This window comes from Schistocerca americana, chromosome 7, assembly GCF_021461395.2.
Source record: "Schistocerca americana isolate TAMUIC-IGC-003095 chromosome 7, iqSchAmer2.1, whole genome shotgun sequence".
Taxonomy (NCBI): Eukaryota; Metazoa; Arthropoda; class Insecta; order Orthoptera; family Acrididae; genus Schistocerca; species Schistocerca americana.
The window spans coordinates 436,701,840-436,725,645 of NC_060125.1; the positions used below are offsets into that span (position 1 = coordinate 436,701,840).

Genomic DNA, 23,806 nt, shown 5'->3' on the forward strand with positions numbered 1-23,806 from the left:
GTAACACGTTATTTGAGTACACGTATATATTTCGTAAACAGGAAAACTGGAACAACAAAACTGCAGCATTGTAATTCTGAAATAATTATATTTTAAGGGTCAAATATTATGGTACCAATAATTCCGAACAGGAATAATTTTTGAAGTGTCAAACCTTAGGAAAAAGAAGAAATTGGCCACGTACGACTAGGATACGCGCTCTGAAGGTTCTGTACAAACTTAATTATGCATACAGACAGTTAATCCATTCTGGGAACAGAGGATCTCGACGATTTATGCCTATTATCAGGGATTCGAAGACTTTCCAGCAGATTTTAAGTTTGAAGTCTGAAAAAAATGACGAAAGAAATGATTTTCATGTGATATAATTACAAATTGAATATTTTCTGTTTTTTTTTTCATTTACTTGTACTGTGAAACCTTGCTCCTCACCAATTTTCATGATTCTAGATCTACGAGATGTACACTATAGGTTGTTTTGAGAGAGTTTGCGAATATCAAAATGTGTGACGACCATATATTTTGGTTGCATTAACTTAGAAGTTTATCGTTTCTGCACTGCCAGGGTACAATATACCTCCGGTGACATAAATTTCAACTTGATACGAACAACCGTTCCAGAGAAAACAGGGAGTCTTAACAGACTGACAGACACTCGGACAAAAGATGACAAAAATATTTTTTCGTGTGTTATAATTACAAATTAACAAGTTTCGGATTTTTTTTCCCTTTAGTTCTACCGTCAAACCTTGATTCTTACCAAATTTCATGATGCTAGGTCAACGAAAAGTACCCTGTAGGTTTTGATGAGTGAGTTTGTGAATATCAAAATAGGTGACATAAATGGCCGCATCTACTGACTGCATTGACGTAGAAGTTTCGACTTTTTACACAACCAAGGGACCGCAGACCTTAGTTGTTGGTGTGGTCTTCAGTCCAGGGATTGGTTTGATGCAGCCCTCCATTTTTATTTTAAATTAAGTGCATTAGTATTTGTAAAATGACTCTTAGTGTTCATTAAAAAATGACGATCATTCCACTTGGGACCTGTGGAATGGTACAGTAGCTTACTTGTTTTAGTTGTAAATATTTGTCGTGTATTGTTGTTTTTCTGACATGTTCCACATCCTGGAGGACCTCCTCACTACGGATCAATTGGCATGAAAGTAAATCTAATCTAATCTAATCTAATGCTACCCTAGCCTGCGCAAGCTTCTACTTCTCCAAGTAACTACTGCAACCTACGTCCTTCTGAATCCGCTTAGTGTATTCATCTCTTGGTCTCCCTCTATGGTTTGTACCCTCCAAGCTGCCATCCAGTACTAAATTGGTGATCCCTTGATGCCTCAGAATATGTGCTACCAACCGATCCCTTCTTCTAGTCGAGTTGTGCCACAAATTCCTCTTCTCCTCAATTCTATTCAATACCTCCTCATTAGTTACGTGATCTACTCATCTAATCTTCAGCATTCTTCTGTAGCACTACATCTCGAAAACTTCTGTTCTCTTCTTGTCTAAACTAGTTATCGTTTATGTTTCACTTCCATACATGGCTGCACTCCATACAAATGCTTTGGCTCTGAGCACTATGGGACTTAACTTCTAAGGTCATCAGTCCCCTAGAACTTAGAACTACTTAAACCTAACTAACCTAAGGACATCACACACATCCATGCCCGAGGCAGGATTCGAACCTGCGACCGTAGCGGTCGCGCGGTTCCAGACTGTAGCGCCTAGAACCGCTCGGCCACTCTGGCCGGCTACAAATACTTTCAGAAATGACTTTCTGCCACCTAGTATGTGACATAAATTTGAACTTTATACATCTACTGATACCAGAGAAAGGGCTTTAACAGCCGGACAGACAGACAGACAGACAACAGACAACAAAGTGAACCTATGAAGGCTCCGTTTTTACTGATTGAGGTATGGAAACCTAGAAATGTATTTTTTAATGGAATTTGGCCTTTCATATAAGGTGTGTTAATCCTAAAACAGTTGTCAGCGGGTCCGAATTTTGAAGAGTACATGGTTTCAATCATTCGGTTGGCAGTCCGTTCAACATTTGGAGAATGCAGCAACTGCGATGGCCGGTACAGGAAGTGCATCGGGCCACTCTTTGCCATTAGCACTGCTAGATACAAAAATTAACATACGACCCCGTGAAGGAACGGGATGAAGGCCTTGCGTTACGTGTAGATTAGAAAGCAGAAAAGGAGATAAATTGTTCAAGGAGTGGGGCAGCTATCCCGTCTTGCTGTATTTCGCGATCTACTTCTCGTAAAAAGAGAATGGGTTATCCTCCTCGCTGTTTTTGGAACCATACAACTTAAGTATGTAAAACATATTATTATATTCCACGTTCGCCGGGCGGTGTGGCCGTGCGGTTGTAAGCGCTTCAGTCTGGAACCGCGTGACCGCAACGGTCGCAGGTTCGAATCCTGCCTCGGGCATGGATGTGTGTGATGTCCTTAGGTTAGTTAGGTTTAAGTAGTTCTAATTTCTAGGGGACTGATGACCACAGATGTTAAGTCCCATAGTGCTCAGAGCCATTTGAACCATTTCACGTGCTCAAAAGCCTTCCCCAAATCTTTGAGTGCTGTGTATGGTTCGTACTGTTTTGCTAAATCGCTAATCTTCTTTTTTTAATGTAATAGCCCCCTACTTCTCCTAAAATCAAACTATCTCTGTTCTAAACCACTTTCAAGTTTTCTGTTACCGATTTCGATAAGGTGCTTTTAGTTTTTTGATGACTGTGGTACCAGAGTGATTTTGCGGTAATTTTCATATCAGTCCGCCCCTGCTGACATTATGTAACTATCTGATTCACGAACGAAAGTCCTTTCATAAGTCGGTAATGTCGTTATTGGAACTACCGACTACACAAGCAGTTCATTCCGGAGTATTACGCCCCTCCCTAGGATAACCAAAAATTATGAACTGGACGGGAAGCGGAGGTGATAGAGATGATGATCGGTGACATCAAGAGTGCCTCGTGAGTCTGCAAACACCACGTAACAGGCTGGTCTTCGAGCTTCGAGTCATTGCCCATCAAGAGTAATTAGCATGGCATGCGTGTGTTAGCGCCACTGCTGGTAGCTTTATCGCGTTCTGCTTTGTATCGTCGAAGCTCTGCACTGATTGATATTTCGACGGAACTCCATTAGCTGGTAATACAGAGCCATGCGTCTCGCGGTATACACCGGCACACGTGGCGACTGCGCGATGGAGTTCCCGCAGATTTGACGCGGGATTTTAGGCCACTCCTGTGTCCCATTGTGAGGGCGAAATCGAAAATGAGTGTGCTGTTGGATGGCCTGCGTTATACCAGAAATGAAATTATGGGATTATTCCGCATGACGACAACTGAAAGCCGATTATTCCGCGTGGCGTCGGCTGAAAGCCGAAGTTTGTCCTGTCCTGTTGCTTCACCAGATGAAAGCCGACGGCAGCGCACGCAGCAAAACTGTTTGTGTCGCTTGCACAGAGGCAGGTGGATCTGTGGTCGAGACAACGGACTCGCAATCGCCATGCGTCTGCTCCAAACACGCGTCCAACTATTCTGATTTTAGCTTTTCGAGCTTTCCCTAAATCACGTAACTGAAATAGTTACTTCAAAAAATCTGCTGACGATCCCATTCCTCGACCTTGTTCACGTTGTTAGGTGACCATCTGACGAAGCAGTTAAGGAAACCAAAGACAAGTTTGGAGAATGAATTAAAGATCAGGAGAGAAAATAAAAACTTTGAGTTTTGCGGATGACGTCGTAATTCTGTCAGATGTAGCAAAGGGCGTGGAAAACCGCTGAATGGGATGAACAGTGTCTTGAAAGGAGGCTATAGGATGGACATTAACAAGGACAAAACAAGGATAATGGAGAATATATAAATAAATCAGGCGATGCTGAAGGTATTATATCAGGAAACGATACACCAAAAGTGGTAGATGAGTTTTGCTATTTGGGCTGTAAAATAACTGATGATGAAGGAAGTAGAGAGGATATAAAATGTGAAGTAGCAATGGCAAGAAAAGCGTTTATGAAGGAGACAAATTTGCTAACATTGAGTAGATTTAAGTGTTAGAAAGTCATTTCCGAAGCTATTTGTTTGTAGTGTAGGCTTGTATGGAAGTGAAACGTGGACAATAAAAATTTCAAACAATAAGTGAACAGAAGCTTTTGAAACGCGATTGGACACTAGAATCCTGAAGATTAGATGGTTAGATTATGTAACTAATGAGGCGGCGCTCAACAGAATTGGAGGGAAAAGAAATTTGTGACACAACTTGACTAAAAGAAGGGAACGGTTTATAGGATACGTTCCGTGATAGCAAGTGATCATCAGTTTAGTGCTGGAAGAAAGTGTGGGGGTAAGAGTTATGGAGGGGGACCAAGAGATGAATGCAATAAACAGTTTCAAAAGGATGTAGGTCTAAGCAGTTATTTGAAGATGAAGAGGCTTACTCAGAATAGAGCAGCTTGAGTAGGATGGAGAACTTGCATTAAACCAGTCTTCCGACTGAAGACCACAAAAACAACATGTGACCATCTTTCATGTTTCCAAGCTGCATAAGCGTAAACTCAACCTTTTATTCTACAGACGTTCTACATGTTATCAGAACATGAATCTAAGTTTCCAGAACGCTTCCAGGCTGTGGCTAAGCCGTGTCTTTTCAATATCCTTTCTTCCAGCAGTGCTAGCCCTGCAAGTTTCGCAGGAGCACTTCTGTGAAATTTGGAAGTTAGGAGATGAGGTACTGCCGGAAGTAAAGCTGTGAGTATGGGTCATGAGTCGTGCTTGCGTAGCTCAGTTGGTAGATTACTTGTCTGCGAAAGGTAGAAGTCCCGGATTGTAATCTGCCAGGAAGTTTCATGAGTCTGTATTGTTTGCATCTCATATTTATGGGAACTGAACTGAACTGTCTCTGTCTCTCATTTTCTGTTATATACTTTTCAATCATCAGTATTAGTGGTACTATACTTCAGTATACGTTACAATTGCAGATTACATGATTATTAAATACATTAAAGAATGACGAATCACGAAGGAATTACCCGAATGGGACGGAAATCGGTAGATGTTATGTACATTTATAGCCAAACAAATGATTACAATTTCGGGAAATTTGGATGGTTTATTCAAGAAAGAGAGAGCTTCACAAATTGAGCAAGTCAACAACGCGTTGGTCCACCTCTGGCCCTTATGCAAGCAGTTATTAGGCTTCGCACTGATTTATACAGTTGTTGGATGTCCTCCCCAGGGACATCGTGCCAGGTTTTGTCAGAGTGGCGCGTTAGAATGTCAAAGGCCCGAGATGCCTGTAGGGCGCTTCCCATAGTGCTCCAAACGTTCTCAATTGGAGAGAGATCTGGCGACCTTGGCAAGCGCGAATACAAGCAGTAGAGTTGGGCAACACGATTCTTTTTCCTGATTCGATTCCTACTATTCACTCTCACACTGCGAATCGATTCCTACGATTCGTTCGCGATTCTTTCACGATTCATTCTAGTCTGCGATGGCACGATTCTTACGGAATGCAAAAAGTTGTACATCTTACTCACAGATGGCAGGACAGGTCTAAAATTGTCAAAGGGGTTAGAATCGAACTGATAAGATATGCCAGAAATAGTTTATTTATGAGTAAACGTGCATATGACGTTACAAGTGTGATTCTCGATTTATACGTGTAATGCCTTAATTGTTGAAAGATCACGTTTGATTTGATTGCATCTATTGTTTTATTTCAGTATGCCAGGAGAGAGGAGTCGATTTGTGCGGAAGGTGGTGCAAAATTACGTGGTATGCCAGTTTGGTTGTGTGGCTTGAACGCGCCTAACTGCAGACGTCTGTTTTATAATAACAAAATCTAGCAGTGAGGCAGACGTGGTTTGGCTCATATCATTCTAAGTTTTCCTGTGCTAAGATGTCTTTTCAAGTCCACATCACCCTTGTAACTCATAACGCAGCTGACAGCCCTCTCACACAGGAAATTTAGCTTAACTTTCATTTCTTCTAAATACAAAGCATAGGTATTTGGCTTTTAATTTGTCTGAGAACTTGCCGCTGTCACTACTGTTTACGTGAGAAGACGACATACTTCTAAACAATAGGATTCAATCGTATACGTCGACATTACTTCACTAAAATTTAATATGAATGTGAACAGGATAACATTTGGAAACTCGAACTGGAAATTATTAATTAAAAAGCTTTTGTTTAAAGACGGTTTTACACGGCGATCTGCCAAGAAAGGTATTGGTTAGAGAGCCTATATTCTCTCTATATAGGCTCTGTAATATTGGTGTAGTGCGACAGCCATTTAGTGGTGGGACTTGTGGAACTAACAGAATTAGCAAATTAGCAGTGAAGTAATGTCGCTGTATACGATTGTATCCTACACTTTAGAAGTATGTCGTCTTCTCACGTAAATAGTAGTGGCAGAAGCAAGTTCTCAGACAAATTAAAAGCAAAATACCTATGCTTTGTATTTCGACGAAACAAAAGTTAAGCTAATTTTGCAGTGTGTGAGGGCTGACAGTTGCTTTATTGTGAAATATAAGGTGCTGTGGAATTGGAAAGAGCACAGAAAAACGTAGCATGATACGAATCCGCGTATGTGCACTATATGGGGATAGTAAATGGGAAATGCCTTTACGCCCGTTCCCGTCAGCCACCGCCAAGTGTCAGCTTGGTTTTCACGTCGAGTAATATTACGGCCCACGAACTTCGTTTGTTCGTTCCGAGCTTCCTTTGTTCACATGCATCCTCCACTTGACTGCCATCTGGCGGTCGTAATCATCCGACACGACTCGGCATGATTCGGGAAGTTGCCTTCGAAGCTTAGCGTACTAAGAATCGATGAATCGTTGGAACTTGGATTGTCACGACTCGGAAACACGCAGTCGTTCTTACGATTCTTTTGAACGACGATTCGTCCGTATCACGATTCGATTCTTACGATTCTTTATTTAGAGTCGTTCAAATGAACGACTCATTCACGAATCGCCACAACTCTAAAAAGCAGTAGAGACCCACACGAAGTGCGGGCGGGCTTCATCTTGCTGAAATATAAGCCCATGACGGCTTGGCATGAAGGACAAGAAAACAGGGCGTAGAATATCGTCGACGAATATCGCTGTGCTATGAGGTTGCCGCGGGTGACAACCAAAGAGGTCCTGCTACGAAATGAAATGACACCCCAGATCATCGTTCCTGTATGACGGGCTGTAAGGTGGGTGACAGTCACGTTTGTGACCTGGTTGTCAAGGGAAGACAGTATTCGGTTACGACTGTGGACGGGGCCGTAATCAGTTACTGTTGGTTGCCTTTTACAGCTACACACATTTTATTTTAAACCAGTAATTCCAGAGTCAACAATAAATAAAAAAAATACCACACGTTATTAATGAAGGAATAAGCAACAGTGTAAATAATAGTGTTTTCAGCGAGTTACAATTTAGCAAATCACCATTAAATAGAGATACAACAGATAATGTTTTAAAAGCAAGCCACTGTGATCTGGGCAGAAGGCCCTACACGCCAGGAATGGCAATAAATTAAGAATTGTTTAAAATCCGCTTCAACTTACAAATTACAGGTATTGAAATATTAAAAGCAAGTCGCAACAAACAGCAGACGGCATCAGACGCCAGAAATGGCAGTAAATAAGGTTTTAAGGCTTACTTCTAAAATACAGATACCATATTAGAATATTAAGGCAAATGACCACAATCACGGCTGAAGGCCCTATTCGCCAGGAACGGCAATAGTATTAAAATTTTTTGAAACCTACTGTAAAACAGCAAAAGGTAATAAAAAACACAACTGATCCAGACGGTGCTCCAGGAATCGATCTCTGAGAAGGTCCGGCAACAAGCACTTTCGCGAGCGATGAGATAGGAAGCCTAGAGTTGCATTCACTTCACAAGGTGGTAACTCAGACTAGCGCCAGTCTAACGAATAACTAATGATAATCTTGCTGAAGCTACGTGACGTGCGATAAACCAAATGCAACGATGGAACAATACATCAAAGCCAGAACCGGTGCTCTGCACTACGTCCCCAGAATACTGTGTTTAGAGCGGAAATGCACTCATCTTAAAGCTTGCTGGATCTGGGTTACGACGAGGTTGTGCACCCTCGTCACCACAGCCCTTCCATCTGGCAGTCCACGCGCGCCGCCGGCGGTCCCGGCTTGGTTCTCTCACTGAGTCCCCCAACTGAACTGGTCCACTCACAAGACCAAGAAAAATAATGTCGTCGCCCCAAAGATAGGGCAACAGTTAATACATATCGATAACCGCCGCTGCTGCCACAAGCGGACAGGCAACGCTTGTGAAACCGAGTGGCGCCAGTCAACATGAGAAGAAGGAAAAGCCGGCCGCGGTGGCCGTGCGGTTCTAGGCGGAACCGCGAGACTGCTACGGTCGCAGGTTCGAATCCTGTCACGGGCATGGATGTGTGTGATGTCCTTAGGTTAGTTAGGTTTAAGTAGTTCTAAGTTCTAGGGGACTGATGGCCTCAGATGTTAAGTCCCATAGTGCTCAGAGCCATTTGAACCATTTTTTGAAGAAGAAAAACAACCGCAACCATACCATCTAAACGATACCGTCTGGCCTCCAACAGAGGGTGGAAACCTACCAACAGCACCAACGCGAGCCACAGCACAGCTCAATGTTAGTATCCCACAATTGTCTGGGGTGTCTCCAAACACGTCCACCCTGGTCGCTGGGACTCTGTTTGAAGCGAGACTCGTCACCGAATATAATTCTACTTGAGTCAATGAGATGCTAGACCGAAGTTTCTGATGACGCCCGAGACGGCAGTGGGATACTTACCTGCCTGTTGCCCACCATACGGCCCGACGCCCAGAAATAATGGTATGGGATGGCCTTTCTTTACGTAGTGGGACTGCCTTGGTTGCCATCTGCGGAACTTTTACAGCACGGCGATATGTCGACGATGATCTACGCCCTGTTTTGTTGATCTGCATGCGAAGTCGTCCTGGGCTTACATTTCAGCAAGATAAAGCCCACCTGAACACGACGAGAGTTTCTACAGCTTGTCTTCATACTTGCAAAGCTCTACCTCGGCCACCAAGGTAGCCTTATCTCTCCCCAAACTAGAGCGTTCGGAGCATTATGGGCAGGGCCCTGCAACTAGCTCGGCATTTTGACGATCTGACTCGCCAACTGGACAGAATTAGGTACTACATCCCTAATGAGGACACCCAGCGGCCCTATTATCAATGCCAAGCCGAATAACTGTTTGCATAAGGACCAGAGGTGGACCAACGCGTTGCAGACTTGCTCAATTTGGGAAGCTCTCTATATCTTGAATAATGGATACAACTTTTCGAAAGTTGTAATCATGTTTTTGTCTGCACACGTTCGTCACTTTCCCATTCGGATAATTCCTTCGTGGTACGTCGTTTTTTGTCTCCGAGAATGTAACTCAGTTACATTTTGTAATCTGTAATACTAACGTCCATGTTTAATTTCAACCACTGGCAACAATAGATGAGATCATTTTTTCTGTAGAGTATGTAAGTAAAGTATTTGATTATGGATTAAGTTTTGTTGTATAATCTAAATTATTTATTAAATATGTGATACGTACTGAAATATCCACGCACATTTCACTTTCTTTCAAACATCAAGTGCGCTCTTTGAAAACTTAGTGTGCTGATATAACGCTGTAATCAACAAATGGGACTTACTTGTGGTGTATTATATAAAACAGAGCAACAAAATTCACTGTTGTACTATACGTTTTAACAAAAGTTAACATGTATACTTCGATTTTTGTTTTACGGACGATAGGCCGTGCTTCAAGGCATTTTGTGTGCCTAACGTTTCGTATCCAAATGCTGGATATATCATCAGAGGTTGCAAAAACTCAGATACCAGTTTCAAACTTAAAAAAAGAACAGCAGGTAGAACTGTTTACACAATTTCACGACACGCTCATGTAAACAGGAACCACAAAAAGAAGCATTAACACTCAGCTTAAGTAGATCAGTATTAATTGTCGTCTCGGAAACACGTATAAATCGGCAGCAGCAAATAGTGCGCTGGGACTGGCAAAATACCAAACTCGTTTCTTCGATTATATGGTTTTATTAAGATCCAATCATTACTACGCTGTCAGACAGAAAAAGTGAAGCGCCAGAAAACATGGTCGCATCTCAAATGTGACTTCATACATGTACACACCGTTGGCAGATATGTACATGATTAGAATTGAAATTCTATGTGACAGGTAGAACGGCTGGCAGAGGGCATTTGGATGTGACAGGGGTCCAATGTTGGACTTCATGAGCAATTTGAGGGGAGGAATACTCCCGTCAGAGTCCCGGTGGACAATCACAAGGGAGGATCCCTACATTGTGCACAAAACACATCGAAATTCGTTTACGTTTACACCAGCCATCCGGGAACAAATGGACACTCTGTAACATTCTGTGTCATCCCTCACCATTAGTCAGAGACTAGCACAGTGGTGTTACTCCTGACGACGTGGTGTGGAGACCTGTCGGGTATGACTTCGGGTCATGGATGGTAGTGACTGGGGGCACTCTGTCGGCACAATTGCGTCCTTATGTATCACCTCCCGTACGACAGTATCGTGGTGATGTTTTTCAACAGGACGGTGCTTGTCCCCACTTGGCCCGTGTGTCTCTGAACTGTCTACGAGATGCTGAGGTGTTCCTGTGGTCAGTAAGATTCCCAGATCTGTCCCCAATAGAATGTGTGTGGGACCAGCTCGGACATTAACTTTGTTCCAGGCTCAGTGTCGAGGATATCAAGGAGCTTTTACAACGGTTTGCGCCAGCTTCCATCAGGTGATGATACAATCGCTTTATGATACTCTTCCCAACCGAATCAGTGCATTCCACCACACCAGAGGGTGTGCAACGCCATAGTGATAAGTGACCTCACACTGCCAAGTTCTTTGTATCAGTGAGCGTGCTTCTTGCATTACTGGCCAGGGGGCACCAGCTGGGATGTTGGGCTACTGGTGCAGGTCATTCTGTTTGTCGCCACTTCAGCGACTTACACTTTGATGGAGATGAAATGATGATAGTACATACAACGAGATCTGAGTGGAGACAATCCCCAGTCTGATCATGAATCGAACCTGGGCCTCCGTGATCGAGAATCAACAACGCTAACCAGAAACTACTGACAGCCAAGGTCTCTGAAAATTTGACTAGAATTTGCAATCACTGAAATAACGCCACATTTACTTTCAGCGTACAAATTTTCATTTTATTTCCTCCTTCTCCTCTCTTGTGTACTTCACTTTTTTTCTCAGGTAGCCCTGTACACAGAGGCCATGGAAATTCAAAAGCACGGAAATCGCTTTAACAGAAAAGAAGGACAATTTAAATTACACAAGTTGTGAACCTAGGTGCTAAATGAGGCAAAAGCGCCAAGTATTTCCCACTACAAGTTCCACAACATGTTTCGAGGTTTTATGATGTCACAAACTGACTGTTATATGGATACTTATAAACACTTCGGCTTGCTGAATTTGTTTTAGTTTGAAAACGTTATCTGAATCCTTATAGCCTCTGATGATGACTCGAGCATTAGGAAGCGAAATGTTAAATGCAGAAATGTGCCCTGGATGACTGCCTAATGCCCATAAAATAAAAATCACCAAAGACACACATACCATCTGTGAAAGCCAGCATTGTATATTCTTATAAAGCAGTGTGTGTGTGTGTGTGTGTGTGTGTGTGTGTGTGTGTGTGTGTGTGTGTGTGCGCACATGTGCATGTGTTTAGAATCTCCACCCAAACCACTGGATCAGTTTCAACCACATTTGATTGAGCTAAGCTGGTGCACACCGGGTTGGTGTTGGAACCATCATACTGTGACAAATGAGAGAAGTGTGACATTACAGATGGTGCGTGTAAGTTGCGGGTATGTTGTGGCGCTCACTTTGTCTAGTCAATAGGAAAGAGTGCAGTGTGTGGGTAGAAAGAACGAGAAGGGGCTATACTCTCCAAGCTCCAATAGGAGAAGAGATACGGGAAAAAATTTGTTTGCGCCGACCTGCGGTATACAGGTTCCCTGCGTGACAGACATGTTAAGTGAGAAGAGTAGTCTGCAGCTCGTGGTCGTGCGGTAGCGTTCCCGCTTTCCACGCCTGGGTTCCCGGGTTCGATTCCCGGCGGGATCAGGGATTTTCTCTGCCTCGTAATGACTGGGTGTTGTGTGACGTCCTTACGTTAGTTAGGTTTAAGTAGTTCTAAGTTCTACGGGACTGATGACCATAGATGTTAAGTCCCATAGTGCTCAGAGCCATTTGAACCATTTTGAGCTCTGTATGAGCCTCTGTTAGTGACCTGCTTTGCAGTGTGGCATACACATCGCGAGCAAGAAATGGTTTTCCATCCCCTGACATTTGGCTGCATTGCATTACAGGTGTTTTGTATTAGTGTAGCACAGGCATTTTTATCGACTAGTTTTGGAGAGTAGCCTACATGTCAGGGGCAGAAAAAACTGTTTTCAAGACCCTGATGTGTACGTTGCCTGACACAACGATGCTGTTGTGGCAATAGTATTGTCCTGTTTTATAGACTAAATGTGTATGGACATGCTGGGAAAAGTAGGACATGGACAGAAAAGGAGAGGGAGATGCAGGGGGGTAGGAGGGGATGGATAGTGACAGAGGGATACAGTAGGGGGAATGGACAAAGAGGGGGACAGAAGTAGACAGACAGAGAGAGAGGACAAGGAGGGGATGGACAGAGAGAGAGAGAGAGAGAGCGTAATGGGAGGAGAAGATATGGGAGGAGAAGATAGATGGGGAGAGTAGGTAGGAGAAGATAGGTGGTGAGAGAGGTGATGGAGAAGATGAATAGGTTGAGGTGGGGAGGAGGAGGTGTAATGAGAGGGGGTAGGAGGAGGTAGATAGGGAGTAGAGGAGGATGAGATGGACAACGAGAGAAGGGGGAGGAGGAATCGACATGAAGAAATGGGGCAGGGAGAGTTGAGGGGGAGGAGATGGACAGAGAGAGAAAAGATCAGGAGGGGATGGTAAGATGCAGGGAGGAAGAGGTAGGCAGCTAGAGGGGGAAGGAGGAGTGGGCGAAATAGGGGGGAAGAAGAGTAGATGGACAGGGAGGGGAGGGATAAAAGATATGGATAGAGGGTGGGAAAAGGAGATATGCTCGAAGGGATATACAGAGATGGACAGGGAGGGGGAGGAGCCTATGGAGAGACAGTGAGGATCTGGAGGAGGAGATGGACAGTTTGGGGTGTAAGGATAAGGTAGACAGAGAGACAGGGGAGGAAGGTGTGACCACAGAGAGGGGGGAGGAGGAGATGTGTGCAGTATGTGTGTCGGATGTTTACGCGAGCTAAGCCGCTGGGTAAAGGCTGTTCTTTATACTCGTATGTTCCATACAGTTTTGTAAATTGGAATTAAGAATGCGCTATAACTACCACAGGTACACGTTACTGTTGTATTGATATTGCAATGGACCCGCTTACATATGAACTGAAGCCGTGGGTATGAAATGTACACTGATACAGTGGATACGCTATGAAAATAGCATATGGATTTCATTATTAAGCTTACCAAAATATCACACTTGATTTTAGTCCTCCTATTTTGACCACAAAATATATTAAAGTCTTCATCCGTTTCGACATCACAGCTGCAACAGCTGCACATGCTTCTAGAGCTAAACTGTTGCACACTAGGTTGGTGTTGGACAACTTATAGTAGACATTACAGCCGATGCGTGTAAGATGCGGGTACGTCTTGGCACTCACTTCGTCCGGTCAATGGAAAAGAGTGTAATATGCAGGTAGAACGAACGAGTAGGATTATCGTGCGCAGCGATACCAGAGCGGCGGAAATGGCTTAGCGGCGCCCGTGCGCCTGTTGTTACAATAACGAGCGGAAATGTAAGCGGCCGCCGTGTCTGCCCGCAGGTAACGATGTACCACTGGGACCTACCGCAGAAGCTGCAGGACCTCGGCGGCTGGGCCAACCCGGTGCTCGCCGACTACTTCGTCGACTACGCTGAGCTGCTCTTCGAGAAATTCGGCGACAGGGTTTGTTCTTGTATAGTTCTAACATTTGAACTCTTTCCTGATCCACTTATAAAACTCTATCACTAATTCTTAAAACCACTTTGCAATCTCCTGCTGTTTACTTCTTAAAATTGATTTCTCTTAATTCCATTATTTAGTTATACACTAACTACTCATTTCGGTGTGTAAGTGTACTGTAAGTATCTCTGCCCGCCTCACAGGTGAGGCGAGGGTGTGCTGAAAAGTAATGCCTTCAATTTTTTTGTGAAAACTCTCAAAACTTTTAGTCGTCAACATTCTACATCTTTATTCATCTACATCTGCATTGTACTCCGCAAGCCACCTAGTGGTGTGTGGTGGAGAGTACTTTCGGTACCACTATCTGATCCCGCCAACCCTGTTCCACTCGCGAATAATGCAAGGGAAGAATGATTATTGGTAAGCCTTTATATCGACCCTAATTTCTCGAATTTTCTCCTCGTGGTCAATACGCGAGATATATATGTGTGGGGGAGGGGGGGGGGGAGAGGGAGTGGAGGGGGGAGGGGGGAATTACAATGAAGAAATTTCCGATTTTTCCTTTACTTGTACTGTGAAATCCTGCTTCTTGCTATGTTCCTATCTTCCTTAGTTACATAAACCTTTTTTGACTTTGAAATAAAATCTTTCGAAAAATTGTAGGGCCTGCTTTGTACCTACTAATCCCCATTTATTTCGGAATCAAGGTACAACCAGTTTCGCAACAATGAATCGTGTCTTGAGTTTGATTTGGCTGGATTCACGTTCTATAGGGCACATATCCTGGCATCATGAAATGCAGTGGTTGTTGAAAGATCCATCAATAATCTTAAATAATCACGGGTCCTCGCTGAGGGACAAACTAATTTGGACTGGTTTTGAATTGCTGATAGTACTTAGAAAAACAGCTTTCTCGGCTGCGATGAGGAAATGATGATAGTGTGCAGACGCGGCCGCGAGTGAGTCATAGTTTTCCGCTAACTTTTTAAAAGACTTTTCAACTGTGCACAGATTACGCTACGATTTCTCACATAGAAAACTTCCTTAATTAATCTAGAGTCGCTGTGCACTTCGGTTCCTTGTGGAACCAAAGCTGGGTAGGAAGTTAAGCGTTTGTGGAAGGAAGCTAAGCTAAAGTTCACCGACAAGAGTTCTCTTAGTGATCGTGTTAATGAAGAGACTGAAAAGCTACGTAATAATACGGGTCAACGGAACGTGCAAATAATGTTGTCTTTCATCAGTAAAACAAGTGAAGGTTACCGGTACTTAGGATTGGTGTGTTTAAAAAATATTTTTAATTACTTGTTAAAAACAATTTGTAAACGAAACATGATTTTATTGAAGTGTTTTAATCAATGTTTAAAACAAATTTTAAAAATTTTATTTGTACTTATTTTTACCCGGCGACGTGAGGGGGGATGGACGAGGGTCCAACCACATCTCACCAAATCTCATCAGTAGGGGGATGGGGGCGGCCCAAATTTTAAAGAAACACTCTAACGTAATTAATGGTGGCCGTTTGCCTCAGAGGCAGAGTGATGATTGAGGGGCCACTGCGAGGTTAGAGGATTTGAGAGTGAGGAATGTTGTTTGTCTTAGCGTACTGACAACTCATGGACGGCCGCACAGAAGCCATCCATCTGAATGCTATTGAAATGTCCTGAAAAAAAAATTAATGTTAGACACTTCAGACCCTGGCACCACCCTTCAGTCCGACGTGATGCCGGATTATACAGGGTGTTACAAAAGGGTACGGCCAAACTTTCAGGAAACATTCCTCACACACAAAGAAAGAAAATATGTTATGTGGACATGTGTTCGGGAACGCTTAGTTTCCATGTTAGAGCTCATTTTATTACTTCTCTTCAAATCACATTAATCATGGAATGGAAACACACAGCAACAGAACGTACCAGCGTGACTTCACTTTTTTACAGGAAATGTTCAAAATGTCCTCCGCTAGCGAGGATACATGCATCCACCCTCCGTCGCATAGAATCCCTGATGCGCTGATGCAGCCCTGAAGAATGGCGTATTGTATCACAGCCGTCCACAATACGAGCACGAAGAGTCTCTACATTTGGTACCGAGGTAGCATAGACAAGAGCTTTCAAATGCCCCCATAAATGAAAGTCAAGAGGGTTGAGGTCAGGAGAGCGTGGAGGCCATGGAATTTGTCCGCCTCTACCAATCCATCGGTCACCGAATCTGTTGTTGAGAAGCGTATGAACACTTCGACTGAAATGTACAGGAGCTCCATCGTGCATGAACCACATGTTGTGTCGTACTTGTAAAGGCACATGTTCTAGCAGCACAGGTAGAGTATCCCGTATGAAATCATGATAACGTGCTCCATTGAGCGTAGGCGGAAGAACATGGGGACCAATCAAGACATCACCAACAATGCCTGCCCAAACGTTCACAGAAAATCTGTGTTGATGACGTGACTGCACAATTGCGTGCGGATACTCGTCAGCCCACACATGTTGATTGTGAAAATTTACAATTTGATCACGTTGGAATGAAGCCTCATCCGTAAAGAGAACATTTGCACTGAAATGAGGATTGACACATTGTTGGATGAACTATTCGCAGAAGTGTACCCGTGGAGACCAATCAGCTGCTGATAGTGCCTGCACACGCTGTACATGGTACGGAAACAACTGGTTCTCCCGTAGCACTCTCCATACAGTGACGTGGTCAAAGTTATCTTGTACAGCAGCAACTTCTGTGACGCTGACATTAGAGTTATCGTCAACTGCACGAAGAATTGCCTCGTCCATTGCAGGTGTCCTCGTCGTTCTAGGTCTTCCCCAGTCGCGAGTCATAGGCTGGAATGTTCCGTGCTCCCTAAGACGCCGATCAATTGCTTCGAACGTCTTCCTGTCGGGACACCTTCGTTCTGGAAATCTGTCTCGCTACAAACGTACCGCGCCACGGCTATTGCCCCGTGCTAATCCGTACATCAAATGGGCATCTGCCAACTCCGCATTTGTAAACATTGCACTGACTGCAAAACCACGTTCGTGATGAACACTAACCTGTTGATACTACGTACTGTAGAGCAATGAGTCGCATGTCAACACAAGCACCGAAGTCAACATTATCTTCCTTCAATTGGGCGAACTGGCGGTGAATCGAGGAAGTACAGTACATACTGACGAAACTAAAATGAGCTCTAACATGGAAATTAAGCGTTTCCGGACACATGTCCACATAACACCTTTTCTTTATTTGTGTGTGAGGAATGTTTCCTGAAAGTTTGGCCGTACATTTTTGTAACACCCTGTATAGGCCTACTAACAATGGGAGGCCACGACGCTGGAATCACGGATTTACTTGAAACTTTGTACACCTCTAATAGGCCATTAAAACAACATAGTGTGCAAGTAGTAAAGTTCACTAATCTGGCAATTCCGAGAAAATCTCCAGAGAAGAATAACACGTCTGTTAAGTGGCTTGTGTAACTTTGCGTAGGTGCCGAACGTTAGCCTTCTTGGTGGTCAAGTGATTAGCGTTTGAGCTTCGTAAGACGAACGTGTATGACGTGGCGGCTCACCTCCCGTTCAAACTATTTTTTTCATCACTGGTCATGTTATTTAATTTATGGCATTTGTGGGGTAATGTAATAAAAACACATGTATTTGCATGAAGTTTCAGTTTATGTTTTCCATGTCCTCGGCGAAGATCAGTTTGGATTCCGCAGAAATATTGGAACACGTGAGGCAATGCTGACCCTACGACTCATCTTAGAAAATAGATTAAGGAAAGGCAAACCTACGTTTCTAGCATTTGTTGACTTAGAGAAAGCTTTCGGCAATATTGACTGGAATACTCTTTCAAATTCTGAAGATGACAGGGGTAAAATACAGGGAGAGAAAGGCTATTTACAATTTGTACAGAAACCAGATGGCAGTTATAAGAGTCGAGGGGCATGAAAGGGAAGTAGCGGTTGGGAAGGGAGTGAGACAGGGTTGTATCCTGTCCCCGATGTTATTAAATCTGTATATTGAGCAAGCAGTAAAGGAAACAAAAGAAAAATTCGGAGTAGGTATTAAAATCCATGGAGAAGAAATAAAAACTTTGAGGTTCGCCGATTACATTGTAATTCTGTCAGAGACAGCAAAGGACTTGGAAGAGCAGTTGAACGGAATGGACAGTGTCTTGAAAGGAGGATATAAGATGAACAGCAACAAAAGCAAAACGAGGATAATGGAATGTAGTCGAATTAAGTCCGATGATGCTGAGGGTATTAGATTAGGAAATGAGACACTTAAAGTAGTAAAGGAGTTTGGCTATTTGGGGAGCAAAATAACTGATGATGGTCGAAGTAGAGATGATATAAAATGTAGACTGGCAATGGCAAGGAAAGCGATTCTGAAGAAGAGAAATTTGTTAACATCGAGTATAGATTTAAGTGTCAGGAAGTCGTTTCTGAAAGTATTTGTATGGAGTGTAGCCATGTATCGAAGTGAAACATGGACGATAAATAGTTTAGACAATGTGGTGCTACAGAAGACTACAGAAGGTTAGATGGGTAGATCACATAACTAATGAGGAGGTATTGAATAGAATTGGGGAGAAGAGGAGTTTGTGGCACAACTTGACAAGAAGAAGGGACCGGTTGGCATCAAGGGATCACAAATTTAGCATTGGAGGGCAGCGTGGAGGGTAAAAATCGTAGAGGGAGACTAAGAGATGAATACACTAAGCAGATTCAGAAGGATGTAGGTTGCAGTAAGTACTGGGAGATGAAGAAGCGTGCACAGGATAGAGTAGCATGGAGAGCTGCATCAAACCAGTCTCAGGACTGAAGACAACAACAACAACAACAACAACAACATGTCTGTATGACAAATATCATCCTGCAACGTGTGATGTGAAGAGCATATCCGACGAGTAATTGTACATTACTCTTGTAGTCTGACACATTGTGACTTACTATATTACTGATTATGAATAACGCCATTTGCATCATTATTCGTCGAGGTTGGACTTGGGCTTTCCAAGCCTGTCCCTCGTCCTTGAAAATTTAATTACAAATACTAAATAGTCAAATAACATGTGGAATTCACTACAACTTCATGAAAATGCACGCGGATGTTTATTCATTATATTATCTTTCAAATACCACATAAATTAAATAATGTGACAAATGATGAAAAAACTACAGATTAAAAAATGAGTGTTGGCGGTATTCGAACTATCGTCTCGTCCCCTGTCTACCCTGTGCGGCGCCTACGCTAACAACTTGGCGACAATGACTTCTTACCGCCGGCCCCTTCGCACGGATACATAAGCCGCATGTTAGACGTGTAAAACTTCTCTGGTGATTTTCTCGGAATTGCCAGAGTAGTGCACTTTACTACTTTCATATTGTGTTGTTCTAATGGCCAACTGAAGTTGTCAAAGTTTGAAGTAAATCTGTGATCCCTACGTCGTGGCCTTCCAATGTAAGAATACAGCGTTCACTTCTCTAGATTCTCACTTATACCGACTGCTACAGCAGTTGTAATTTAAGTGACACATGATTTCTTGTCAACTGGCAAACTATTACTTACAACGTCCGTTTAAAAACTTCCGAGACAGATTTTATTCCATGCTTGTAAGCTGCATCAACACAGTTATTGTGGCGCCAAGTTGAACTAACAATTGTAAACAACTGATGTGAATTCGGCCAGTCAGTTGTGATCAGGCAGTGTTAAGTGGAGGTGCGCCAGAGTGTTGTATCACAAATCACAATCGAGCAACATCTCTAAATCAAGTATTCAAGACATTCTCCAGAATATTTGAAGCATAAAAAAGTGTGTGCAAAGTTTGTCCTGCACACCTTAACTTCCGAACAGAAATAAAGTCAGGTAGATGCGTGCGTTTTCTTGATTGAAATGGAAAATGCGGACCATTCTTTTGTGGGAAAATCATCGCGGATGAAGAGGCTTGGTGTTGTCAGTACGAACCTACCAGAAAAGAACAAAGTGCAGAAATTCACATGAAGGACCAGTGCTTTGTCGACAGAACCGACATTTAGGTCAATGTAACGCGTGAGTTGAGCAATACGCCAAAGAATGTTTTTCTGACAGTTTCATGTGGTTGTGTGAACTTCTGTTCGTTGAACTCAAGTGGGGTGGGGGGGAGGAGGGGAGGGGAGGGGAGGGGAGGGGGAAAGACATGTAGAACACCTGAGGCGTTAAAACTACCATCTTAATTTTTTTAATCCAGTCTCAAAACTTTTTGAATTAACGAAGTATACTGGAAATTCGAGTACTTATACAGAAGTGTAACAGATCTATTTATCAACACACAGTAATATTCCGGAATATTTGTAAACATACTGGACAAACAAATTAGTTACCCCGAGGAGACATCACCGCAATCCCGTATAACACAGCTTCCAGTCTTGACAATGAACTCAGTTTTGGGAAGTACGGAGAAAAAGTGCCTGCAGGTGTGCCATATCCTGCTGAAACCACTCATTTATGATTTTATCCTGTAGCCACCATATTGCGAAGATGTGGGTTGCTACGTTTGACCCTGTGTTGCAAATAGTCCCAGACGTTTCCTATGGGATTAATGCCGGAAGATTTAGAGGGTCGTCGAGGTACGAGAAACCACCTAAGAGTTCATTAAACCAGGACACGGCTGTTGCTATCTTGGAAGTATCCAAATCATACCTTCAAAGATGTAGATGAAAGGGCTTCATTTGGTCACTGAGAATGTTCACGGTCATCGAAAGAGTGTACCTAAGTAATGGTTGACACTGCTTCAACAGGTTTTATAGATTGACGCTGAATGCTGTTTTATAGATTATAACTTAATATATGATATGGTAGCAGCCGAAACGACTTTATAAATAACTGTATTAAGCGACTTAGAAGGTATTATTCACAAAAGATCTACAACAATGGCAGAATCATTCAGGAAAATTACTTTCTTTCATTAATATTACCAATAAACACCCCCAAAACATCAGATGAGCACCTATGGTGTGAATTACACCCTGCACACATCGTGGGTTAAACACGTCATTGGAGTGTCGATGGACTCGACATCTAGCATACCTCAAAAGGAGGCGAAATCGCATTTCGTTGGACCACACTACACGCCTCTCATCAGCTGTGTTGCGCCATGTGCCTCTGTGAGGATCGGGCTTTCGTAAGTTACCCGGCTACAAATGTCCATTGCGAGCAGCTCACTCGGAATGTTCACTTGGAAACTGCTTGAGACAACGCTGCTCTCACTGGCATCTGCGATTTCTGTCGGGTTTGAAGCCAGCTGTCACTGGCAAAGGTTGATGCTCATCTACAACTCCTTTCAGTTAGAATCTTTTTACGACCACTGCTGTTACGATGTGTTACATGGCTGCGATGGGTACATCATTCCTTGTAGATACGTAGCACAGTCCAGAGTTGATAAACCAACAAATCGTGCAACTTAGTTCTGTACAGTGCGAAGTTGTTGCAAATGCTAATTATTCAACCGAAATTATGCCTAAATTAGTTTATGTCTGTCGTGGCTATTACTTCATTCTCTACATAGTTGAGTTCTGGAAGACCCTCTTAATCTTACTGTGTACCAGTAGCCTGTCATCTGCAGCTAAATAATGTTACTATTAGTCTTGTTGGCGAGTTAACAAAACACTAAACAGACGTCAATTTCTGTAATTTAACCTGAAAACACGTCTGCTGATAGATCTTCAGTACTAAACAATGATCATGATATTTTTCATGTCTGTCTGTTACTTCAGCACCTGCAGTGCTTATACTTTCAACAAAGATAAAAATAATCTTTGAGCTGCACCAACATATTATTAGATTTATTTTACCAGTTTCAACTTCATCCCTAGTGAAATTTGCGATGCTGTAATCTACAAAACAGGACATTTTGTACTTAATTTGGTGTGTATACCATTGGAGATCTAGACTCGTGATTAACTAATGAATAAGTTTTAAACTGCTATTCATTTGAATAAATTTGGAGTAGCACGATTTACGATGGTTTAGTAACAATGTAATATTTTCTCCGCCTTACTGTTCTAGGGTTCAACTGTCTTATTCAGAGGTTTGAAATAGGCTCAAATCATAGGTAAGCCGGCATCAAATAAGGATCAGGCGTTGGTACCGTCAACAGAATCAGCATAAATACATATATAAAAAGAGTATATACAACGACTGTCAATCTGCATAATGATGACTTGAAGAGCATTTATCATCTTTATACAGAAAGTAGCGGCAACGGCCTTGCCGCAGTGGATACACCGGTTCCCGTGAGATCACCGAAGTTAAGGGCTGTCGGGCGTGGTCGGTGCTTGGATGGGTGACCACCCAGGCCTCCATGCACTGTTGCCATTTTTCGGAGTGCACTCAGCCTCGTGATGCCAATTGAGGAGCTACTCGACCGAATAGTTGCGGCTTCGGTCAAGAATACCATAATAACGACCGGGAGATCGGTGTGCTGACCCCATGCTCCTCCTATCCGCATACTCCGCTGAGAATGACACGGCGGTCGGGTGGTCCCGGTAGGCCACTCGTGGCCTGACGACGGAGTGCTTTTTTATACAGAAAGTAGGAGCGCTAGTGTTCATAAAACCTTTATAAAATTACGACAGTGGGAGCGCTAGTATCCACTGAACCTTACAAAACCACATAAGATATTTAACATAAGCATAACAAAGGCAATTAAACCTTAGATGAAATGTTAAATAAACAAAAAGTATAAAAATGTTACTACATGTAAAGAGAACTAAGCAAGGCAGGTAAAAAGTTCTGTTTTATCGTCAGCTGATGGCAGCGCCGAGGGCCTGTGGGGAGGCGGCGATCTGTCAGCTTCTCAGTATCTTGTAGACAAGGCCGGCTGGCGAATGCGGTTCTTCAGCAAACAGAAGTAAGTGGGTTGCCAGGGAGTGGAGGCTTCCGACACGGAAGCGTACGAAAGGTCCCGTCCCGTGTTTACAAATCCACTTTGTAGAACCCGTTGCTCTAGCCCATATACAAGGTGACAGTTATTGAACTATATGAAAAAGAAAACTACGCTCTGCACACACTTCATTCAACAGGCAAACGTCACTACAGATATTCGGATTTAGGTTATGGCATGTTCGATATGCCTGCTATGGTCGACTATGATGTGGCGCAGGCGAATAGCGAAATTCTGCATGACCCGCTGAAGTGTCTGAACATCGATGCTGTCGATGGCCTCAGCAATGGTTCTGAGGTTATTGCTGTGCATCTTGTCTTTAGTATAGCCCCACAAAAAGGAGTCGCATGTGTTCAGATCCGGAAGATATGGCGGCCAATCGAGGCCCATGCCAGTGGCCTTTGAGTACCCCAGAGCCAGAATGCGGTCCCCAAAGTGCTCTTCCAGGACATCAAATACTCTTCTGATTCGATGGAGTCCAGCTCCGTCTTGCATGAACCATATATCGTCGAAATCAGCGTCTCTTTGGATAATGGGGATGAAATCATCTTCCAAAATCTTTACGTGCCGTTCGGTAGTCATCGTGCCATCTAGAATATTGCACCGATTTTTCAGTGAACGGACACTGCCCCGTACACAGTCACACGTTGAGGCTGAAGAGACTTCTCGATCGCGAAATGCGGATTCTCAGTCCTCAAAATATGACAATTCTGCTTGTTGACAAACCCATCCAAATGAAAGTGGGCTTCATTTCGCATGCGCATACTAATTCCCCTAATGCCCCGCGGACAACCGTGCAATTTGTTGAACCTTCTAACGCAA

General features: G+C 43.2%; 1 protein-coding gene across 1 annotated transcript in view; it reads left to right on the plus strand.

Annotated features, from left to right (window-relative positions):
* LOC124622282 (myrosinase 1-like) overlaps positions 1-23,806 on the plus strand; it is a 204,625-nt gene that overhangs the window by 123,288 nt on the left and 57,531 nt on the right. Inside the window, exon 5 of the mRNA XM_047147949.1 lies at positions 13,952-14,074. Within this exon, the coding sequence (XP_047003905.1) occupies positions 13,952-14,074 (123 nt within the window). The remainder of the gene's footprint in view (positions 1-13,951; positions 14,075-23,806) is intronic.